The 9,818-nt window shown below is 52.3% G+C and overlaps 1 protein-coding gene across 1 annotated transcript in view; it reads left to right on the top strand.

Annotated features, from left to right (window-relative positions):
- GREB1 (growth regulating estrogen receptor binding 1) overlaps window positions 1-9,818 on the top strand; it is a 91,759-nt gene that overhangs the window by 3,843 nt on the left and 78,098 nt on the right. Inside the window, exons 2-3 of the mRNA XM_027773597.1 lie at window positions 2,995-3,114; window positions 5,569-5,745. Coding sequence (XP_027629398.1) covers window positions 2,995-3,114; window positions 5,569-5,745 — 297 coding nt within the window. The remainder of the gene's footprint in view (window positions 1-2,994; window positions 3,115-5,568; window positions 5,746-9,818) is intronic.

Raw genomic sequence — 9,818 nt, 5'->3', positions numbered from 1 at the left:
CCAACTCCCCTTTCGGCGAAAGCCACTCATGCCGCTTTTAATGGCAGGAAGAGGCCTGAGAGTCCTGTCCCTCCTCCTGTCCCTCCTCCCCCACAGTCTGCCCAGCCCCTCTGTATGCCCCAGGCCCAGAAGGACTGAGGCTCCAGGATTCTCGCTTCACTTCCTGCTGTGACCTTCCCAAGGTCATGGCCCAGCTGCCTGAAACGTCACCTCTGCCTCTTGTCCCACAGGCGCCTTCAATGTGGTGGCCACTGGGAGGTTCTGCAGTACCTCGGAACCTGAGCGTTCATGCGCCTGTGAGGGCCGTGTTTTCCCTCCAGGCCATCGTAGCGCAGAGTGACCCTCGGGATCGTCTGGCTTAACCACCTCATTTTAAAGACCTGATGCAGGATCTGGGGAACAGAAAGGTTAAGGGACTTCTCTGCACTCACACAGTGACCGACCCGAGTGCTGCAACTCGAGTCCCTGAGTCCAGTTCTTCCACTGCCCGTGATGCAGCGTTACCCTGAACCGGCTTCGCCCACTGGGTGGCTGGGGGTGTGAGAGCCGAGTGAGTGGCGTGTGCGAGGTGGGACAGTGAAGAAACCAGCACTGAGAGAGGGAACAGAAGCACAGGAGGAAATGACCGGACCTTGGCACTGTATGTTTGAGGACGGTCACAATCCATCGTGACCCATTCCAGGAAGGAGCCACTAAGGGCAGGTAAAGGTAGCCACGTTGAGACAGATTTTCACCCCAAGGATCTCGGTTAAAGGTCTTCATCCTAGACGAGGTGGGATTGCGGAGGCAGGAAACGGCTGTCGGAAAGGCTTAGTGTGAGTGGGATGGACAGTCCAGCCTTAATAACCACATGTCGCTGCAGGACCCGGCTATGCTTGCCCACTCGCCGAAGCCAGCAGGCTGCTCTCTGATGCCTTCTGAGATAGCAAGATCTTAGTCTAGAAGTAGATCTTAGTCTAGCACTCCATTTTCACTGGAGTAGCTATTTTCTTTTTATCTTTTTTCTTTTTTTAGAGATTTTTGCTATAAGTTGCATGTGTTCACCACATAGACAGAGAGGAACGGAGAGACAGAAAGCAAGAAATCCCCCCCCCAGGGGGGATGGCCACGCACAAGCCCTTCTCCTTCGTTGTCCTCTCAGGACCTTGGGCACGCACGCACATGCGTCCGGCCTGAGTTTTAAGCTGCTGGGTCTGGGACTCAAATCCCAGTCAGCTGGGAGTCCAGCGACGTAGCCATTACGCCATCCGCCGGGCCACGTAGGAGCTGTTTTCCCACCTCTTCAAAGCAATTTCTCACAAGGAGATGAGACTAATTTCATAAAGTTGTTTCTAACATGATAAAAGCAACTCATTTTCACATTTACATACACACATACATACACACACATGCATACATATATATGTGTATGTACATACATGTTTATATGCATATACGTGTGTGTGTGTGTGTGTGTGTGTGTGTGTGTGTGTGTGTGTGGCCAACCTGCGGTGTGGTGGCGAAGGTAGCCAAATCGCACATGACCAATGGCATGGTTCAAGTCGGGGAGTTGCCAGCCTCAGAAACACGCTTGGTGCGTACACGTGTGTGCCCAAAGTCCTGAAAGCTTTCTCACTTTCCATCTCTCTCTCTGGGACATTCCAGAATGCCTGTCTTGTGTGTGAGAAAGAGAAAAAAACATTTGGACATGTTTGTATCCCTTGGGGACAGATAAAAGTGTGCAGTTATATATATATATATTTTTTTTTTTCAAGTTTATGCCATAGGGCACATGCACTTGCTGGAGAGAGAGAGCAGGGAAGTGAGAAATCACCCACCTGGGGCAGGACCGTGCCACAATCCCTTCTCTACCGTCTACCCTTGGGCTTTTGGCCATGCACACACTTGCTCACACCTGGAGTGATTTTCAAGCCACTGGGTCCGGGACTTGAACCTTAAGTGAGGCCAGTGCCTTAGCCACCCCACCACCTGCTGACCCCATGAGCACATAGTTTTATAGCTCTTTCATACTATTTAAAGCAGCTCATGGGCTCAGGGGCTGGACTCTGAGCAGTGCAGTGTCGTGGGCAGACCCAAAGCTTGGGCCTCAGACTCAGTGAGCACATGCAGGCCGTGCCACCTGTCTGCTGGTGAAAGAGAGGTGGGACACAGCTGGAGTGCCCTGAGCCTTCATTTCCTTACGTGTAACGTGGCCCACACATTTCACCACGGTGTGTCCCCTGCAAATATTTTTTGACCGCCTACTATGTACCGTCTTTATGCTTAGTCCCAACACAGGTGTCATTTCAGGAAGGCTTCCTGGAGGAGGTGGTCTTTTATTTGGGTTTGGGGGTTAGTAGGCGTCAAGGCTTGTATGTGTTAACCCCTTGCCCCTGTGCAGACATGTGCAGTTGTGGAGGATGGGGGAGACGTGAACATGAAGGCGAAGTCACCAGACCAGGCACGGAGCCCGTCTGCACAGTGACCTCGAGAGAGTCATCCGACCTGAGCGAGCCTGGGCTTCCCCTCCAGAACGCCTGGCTTCCAGTGTTCGTGAAGACTAGTTAGTTAAGCAGCTCAGACTGGCTGCCCTTGGTGGGCCTCATTCTGGGCTCGTCCCTGCGCTCTGTGCCCTTGTGGAACCCAAACGCCAGGTCGGAGGAAAGGCCCTGAGGAAGCCCCTAGGGCCTGTGGCCGCAGCCTTACTGATAGTCACTCTTGGGGCCAGCAGATGGCGTCGCAGTTACCTCGCTGGGCTCCCACATGGCTGGCTGCGGTTCTAGTCCTGGACCCGGTGGCTTAAACTCACACTGAGCATGTGTGTGTGCATGCCCAAGATCCCAAGAGAATGCAGAAGAAGGGATTTTGGTGTGGCCATCCCCCACGAGGGGTGATTCTCACTTTCCTTCTCATTGGGCTGTTTGTCTGTCTCTGGTGAGTGCACACACCCTAAGGCAAAACATCTCTTAAAAAAAAAACAAAAGCCAAGCAGTTACTCTTCTTTCCTGCTCCTAGGTGGCAGCCGAGTGGACAATGAGGAAGAGGAGGAGGAGGGCGAAGGAGGGCTGGAGCCCAACAGTCTCCCAAACCCCTACCAGCTGCACCCTCCCCCGGAAGGATGCTGCACCACAGATGGTGAGACTGCCCAGCAGGGACCCAGCCGGGACCCGCCAGGCCCATGGCCCTGCTGCTGGGTGTGCCTGGGGGGGAGGTGGCCCTCTTTGCTCCCCATGCTCCTGGGTGTGGGCCGTGCCCGCCCTCCCAGGCCTGCTGCGGTTGATGTGCTGTGCTAGAGTGCCCCAAGTCGGCGCACCCCTCGGCCGCTCTGGACAGCCTCAGCTCTGCAGAGGCCTTGGGACCCAAACACTCGTCTGTGTGGCTGGTCTGAAAGCTGGAGTACCTTTTCCCTACTCAGGCCTGCTTGCACGGCCTGTCTAACTCAGAACTGATTAGCAGAAATAATTTTCACAACTTCATTGTTGAAAGAGCAGATACATACTATGAGGGGCTCTTCAAAAAGCCCATGAGAACTGTGTACTATGTAAGAACGTGGGTTCGGATGTTTGCTTGTAATATAGACTAGCCCTTTCCCCCAGTAATCCTCTAAAACCCCATGGATGGATTGGAACCACTTTTGCACCAAAGTAAACTCCAGCTCTAATTCATTGTTACACTAACTTTTTGAAGTCCCTTTGCATGTCAGAAACGCCACGAGGTCAGCAACTGAGGCCCTGCGAGGCCACATGAGTGGCAGCTTAGTCCAGGGACACCCTCGTGTCCCACACCTGGAGGGGCGCAGGTACCCCTGCTCGGCCACTCACTAGCCGGCACCCGCCCCCTCTGTCAGTGAGTCCATCAGCCTTGTCCTCACACCAGTCATAGCCGTTCCCTGGCTCCTAAATGAAGCGACAATTGATTATCGTAATTACTGAGCCTCACTCTGGAAATAGAGGCAAATGGCACGGGAGCCCCTGGCTTAGCGGGGCATCGAATGGGGAGGCAGGCACTTTGCACGCAGTGTGGCCGTGCTGGAGTTGGGGAGCAAGCAGGGGCAGGGGCGCAGAGGAAAGGTTCCTGATGTAGGTGGAGAGTTTCAGGAAGGCTTCCTGGAGGAGGCGGTCCTTTATTTGGGTTTTGGAGAGTTAGTAAGAATTAGCCAGGAGACTGTCATAGGGTTGGGGGAAGCTGGAAAAGTCCAGATTGTGTAAAGGCTTAGGGGGGTGAGAATGTGGTTCTTACGCCTTACTCTGGCCGTTAGCCTATTCCTCAGTCATGGGAAATGCAGCCTGTAAAATGATCAGATGACGCCCGAGTTCTTATGGACTTACCTTGTATGCGCGTTTTAGGAAGTTTTCTGGAGGGCACATGTGCCCTTTGGAGAAAAAGAGAGAAAAGGAGGGAAGGAAAGGGAGAAAGCACCTTCTACCTTGGGGATGGCCACGCCACAATCCCTTCTCCTCCACCTTTCTCTCCTTTCAGGATTTTGGACATGCACACACATACGCTCAGTGTTTCTTTTTTCTTTTCTTTTTTTTTTTTTTTGAGAGATTTTCACTGTAGGGCGTGTGCGCTCGCCAGACAAACAGAGAGAGACAGAGAGACAGAAAGCGAGAAATCACCCCCCAGAGGGGATGGTCATGCCGCAATCCCTTCTCCTCCATTCTCCTCTCGGCATCTTGGGCACGCACGCACACGTGCCCAGCGTGAGTTTTAAGCCACCGGGTCCAGGACGCAAACTGCGGTTGACTATGTGGGAGTCCAGCGACATAGCCATTACGCTAACTGCTGGTTCCCAGTGTTTCTTAAGCCTCCAGATCTAGGACTTGAACAGTGCAGTTGGCCATGTGGGATCCAGCTGCCTTAACCACCATGCCACTGGCTGGCCTTCTTGATGCATTTTATTATTATTATTTTTTAGAAACATATATTAAATTTTATTATATTTTAGTCTGAACAGAGAGAGATATGGAGAGAGGGAGAAAGAAAGTAAGAAAACAAGCCACTGGGACCAGGAGTCAAACCGTGGCCAGCCATGTGGGAGTTCAGCACTTCAACCACCGTGCCACCTGTTTGCTCCTTTGTATACATTTTATTTATTTATTTAAATATATTTTTTTTAAGAATTATTTTATCTTTATTTTATTTTAATTTGATCAGAGAGAGAAAGAGAGAGCCAGGTCTGGGACTCGAACCACAGTCAGCCATGTGGGAGCCCAGCGCCCTTAACTGCCACGCCACCAACCGGTCCCCCTTGTATACATTTTAAATTGCTGTAAAATTTGTTCAAGAATTTTTTTAGCTTGTTTAAAATTTAACTTGTTAGAAAATTGTTTTCATTTGTTTAAAATGTTTTTCTCTCGCACTTCCTCTGCCCATTGCGGTTCGCTACATGGTGACGTCAGTGCTTAGACAGTTGCGTGCTCAGGTGTCACGCACAGCTGTGATCGTCGTCTTCTGAGTACAGTTGAGTCCCCCACACCCAGAGGTCTGGGCAGTTGCCGACAGCCCTGGGACGCGCACTCCCCCTGCCCTGCGGCCTGTCCAGGAAGGCCCTGGGCAGAGTGTGAGCCTCCTCTCCCTGTCCCCCAGGATTCTGCCAGGCCGGGAAGGACCTGCGCCTTGTCTCCGTTTCCAACGAGCCCATCGATGTCCCTGCTGGCTTCCTCCTCGTGGGCGCCAAGTCCCCCAGCCTGCCGGACCACCTCCTGGTGTGCGCCGTGGACAAGAGGTTCTTGCCAGATGACAACGGCCACAACGCGCTGCTCGGTGAGGTGCCCTTTGCCTTCTCTGTGGCGCCGACTGCGGTTGGGGGGCAGGGACCAGGAGGCCTTTGTCCATGGTGGGACCTCTTCTTAGACATGTCTCGTTTCCCAGTAAACATCTTTTTTGAGTGCTGGAATGCAAATGATGTTTGTGTGAAAACCTGCCTCCCTGTGGGACCCACGACTTAGGGGCATCCGAGGAATACACGTATGAAATACTACTAAGTGCCCACCCTGTCGGAATGGGGTGCGCGCCGTGTCCTGGGCATGCTCAGAAACCAGCGGACGCGGGGCGGAGGGAATGAGACTGAGCGTGTGTCCGCGCCTGCAGGGACCCCCTCTGGCTCTCTCCGGCTGTTGTCCAGTTTCACTGGTGGACTGGCCCTGAGCGAAACAGAGCCAGACCCAAACTCAAACGGGAGCTGGCTCCAAGTTCTACCCTTTGGTTACCACACTGGCCGGTCTCACCCTGGGGTCAAGGTCGGGGTGGAGAGCCATGGCCGTCCCTTCCAGCCATTGGGACTGCCAGCCTCTGGTCTCTCGAATAATCGCCGGCCCACCAACTCCCTGACGTCAGTGAGGAGTCGTGGCTGAGCCTTGCAGAGACTGCCTCCATTTGCTCTGAGCTCACCACAGGGGCCAGGTCCCCGCTTGGTGTACTCCCGGCTTGTGGAGCAAGACAGCGGGAGGCCTGGGGTTTGCACAGAGGGCCCAGAATTCTGGTTCCAGTCCTGTGTCTGCCCACGGGCTAGGGCTGCTCGTTGGAGAGGTCTCCACATGTGCTCTGCCTTCCTGCGGTCTGCAGATATGGGGTCTAGCCCTTTCCCTGGCATGGCATCTCCTTTGGAGGAGAACTGAGCTGGCAGGGGACAGGAAAGGATCTATCAATAGTTCAGATGTAGCCCCAGAAACAGCCTTTGTGTAGAAATGAGTGTGATTGTGAGAATTTCTGAAGAAACTTTCAGGCTTAAAAAACGTTCCTCCACATTACCCAGGTATATAAACGTTTAAACCTTCGTGTTCGATACAGGCCCAGACCCGGGTCGGCAGCTCGCTTCTGTGGTGTCCACTGAGCGCGTTTTCTGTCTGAATCTCTGTGCGAAGGACTGAGGCCAGGAAAGGAGAGAGTGGGGATCGCCCCGAGGAAGACCCCAGTGGTCCTGGCAGGAGGCATCGCGCGAGAGTCCTCCTGGGTCTGAACTCTGGACTAGGACAGCTGAATGCCCACTGGAGGTCAGCCCAGCCCCAGAGCAGGCAAAGCGAGGGGGAGAACAAGGCTGAGAATGCGATGTCGTCAGCTCTCTCTTTAGGCAGGTCCGGGGATCCTTTGCAACTAGTTCTTTTTTTTTTTTAAGAATTATTTTATTATTTTATTATTATTTTTAATTTGACCAGAGAGACAGAAAGCAAATGTGGCAAAGCAAGCTGCTAGGTCCAGGTGGGAGTCCAGCACCTTAACCACACCACCTGCTGCCTGACAACTAGTTCTGGTTGTTTATTTATTTATTTATTTATTTATTTATTTATTTTTTTGAGAGGCTTTTGCTATAAGGTGCGTGCACTCACCAGACAGACAGAGACAGAGAGACAGACAGAAAGCGAGAAATCGCCCCCCAGGGGGGGATGGCCACATTGCAATCCCTTTTCCTCCATCCTCTTCTCGGGATCTTAAGCATGTATGCACATATGCTGGGCGTGAGTTTAAATCACCGGGTCCAGGACTCGAACCGTGGTCGACTACTTGGGAGTCCAGCGACATAGCCATTATGCCAACTGCTGGTCCCTATCACAACTGGTTCTTTAAAACAAAAATAATCCCTGAAAGTTCCCCTACTAGAGCAGCTGAGGCAGTCACTCCCTCTCAACTGAATTTGCTCACGTTGACCCAGGATCAAATGCCTGAGGAAGACTGCCTGCCGGCTGGTAGCATTTGATCCAGTCCGGCCAGGATGCGTCTGAGTTCAGCTGCTTTGTGACTGTAAAGGAATTGCGAGGGCAGTAAATCGCCGAGATCTGCCTCGTCCCTTCTTCAGCGCCAGCTCCGGGAAGCAGGAGAGTGCAGAGGAAGTAGGAGCTTTGTTAATTGCCCACCAAAGAGCCGTGGGAGATGGGTAACAAGAGCCGGTTGGTAATAACAGACGCTTTCTTCTTTTAAATAAGTTTATGCTCTCAGCTTGCACACTTAACACTGTTTAGGTTTCCTGCAATTAACCCCAATAGCTGCACAGGACAAGGTGGTCCCTGCGGCCCCGCAGTCACCAGTGGGGCACTTTTTAGTGACCTATAAAATGGGGACTGTGGATTTTCTTGTGGGAAGCAAGGGCTTGTTTTAGTGACTTTGAATCAACGGAGGGATTTTGTCTCCGAAAGCTGAAAGAGCAAAATCTAATTTGTGTGTTCTTTTTAATTTTTTTTCAGGGGGGACAGGAATTGATTTCAGTTGGTTGAAACCTAAGAAAACATACCTTGCCACAAGTTCCTTTCTTGTTGCTGCTGTTCAATCGGCAGACAAATAGTTAAGCAAGGATTTATTGAAGGTTTAACCCTGACCTGGAGGCGGGACATTCACGGTACCTGGAACCCCAAAGCCAAGCTGGGTCTCACCCTCGTTTGGGCTCCACAGTTGGGGAAACGCAGGGAAGGAATTGGTGCGAGATCCACAGCAGAGGCTGTGACAGTAAACCCGATGCTGAGCCTGTGTTCTAGCTCAGGGTTTAGACCTGCTCCAGGGAGGCCCAAGGACTCGCTCACTCTCACAGTGGGAAAGGGGTTCCTGAGGAGTGGTGTTTAAACTGGGCCTTGAAAAAGGAGAATTTGGGACCAGCAGATGGCATCATGGCTATGTTGCTGGACTCCCATGTAGCCGACCGTGGTTTGAGTCCCAGACCTGGTGACTTAAACTCACAACGGGCATGTGTGCGTGCGTGCGCAAGATCTCGAGAGGAGAATGGAGGAGAAGGGGTTGTGGTGTGGCCATCCCCCCTGGGGCCTGATTTCTTGCTTTCTGTCTCTCTCTCTCTCTGTCTTTCTGACAAGTGCATGCGCTCTATAGCAAAAACCTCTCCAAAAAGGGAGAATTTTGCCAGCTGGAGAATAACAATAGCAAGTGAAAACTCATAGCAGGTAGTGTGCCCGGAGCAGTTGCTGTGTGGCAGAGGCAGCTTCACGTTAGAATAACCAGGCGAGTACATTCTTGCCGGCGATAGCATGTGCAAACGGAGAGAGGGAGGCGCAGGGTGTTGAACTGCTCCGCTCACAGGTCCTGAATCTGAACCAGGTCATGCGGTGCCAGTGCTCACGTCCTGGAGGAGGAAGGGCGTCTCAGAGAGCACCGTGTGCTTGGGAGCTTGGCACGCTGGCAGGAGGGCTAGAACTCCCTGTGGGCTGCAGCTCGACTCAAGACAGAGGTCGGAGCACAGGCTGGGGACTCGGCTGGGCTTGCTTAGAAAAGTCAGAGGCTCCCAAGATGGCGTTTTTTTTTTTTTTTTTTTTTTTGGAGGGGGCACTCACGAAAAAAGGGGGAGGAGAAGAAATCACCCCCCGGGGGGATGGCCATGCTGCAGTCCCTTCTCCTCCATTCTCCTCTCGGGATCTTGGGCATGCACGCACAAGCGCCCAGCGTGAGTTTTAAGCCACCAGGTCCGGGACTCGAACCGCGGTCAACTACATGGGAGTCCAGCAACATAGACATTACGCTAACTGCTGGTCCCCTAAGAAGGCGTTTTCAAGCTGCAGAAATAGAGAGGAGGGCAGGGTAGAACATTGTTGCTAACTCTTTGACAGTGACCTGCGCGCACAGGGCCAGTCTTGCTCCCGTATAACTCCTCCCTCTCCGCCCCCTCCAGCGTGATTTTGAAGGTGTGGATAAATATTAGTTGCCGTCATCTTGCTTACAGGAAAGGCAGGCAGAGCCGGAGCCATTCATCAACCTGCTCCAAAGATGAGGGCTTTTTGTTGGGTAGCCAATACCATTGTCATATAAAACGTTGTCGTCAGCTCTCTAGTATTCTCAAATATCTAGTGTGTTCACTTTTTTTTTTTTTTTTTTTTAGGGTTTTTTGTTTCAGGTAAATTACT

Source organism: Tupaia chinensis, unplaced genomic scaffold, assembly GCF_000334495.1.
Source record: "Tupaia chinensis unplaced genomic scaffold, TupChi_1.0 Scaffold000045_1, whole genome shotgun sequence".
NCBI lineage: Eukaryota > Metazoa > Chordata > Mammalia > Scandentia > Tupaiidae > Tupaia > Tupaia belangeri.
The sequence above is the reverse complement of the archived record's forward strand: the minus strand, read 5'-3'. Positions and strand labels throughout refer to the sequence as shown.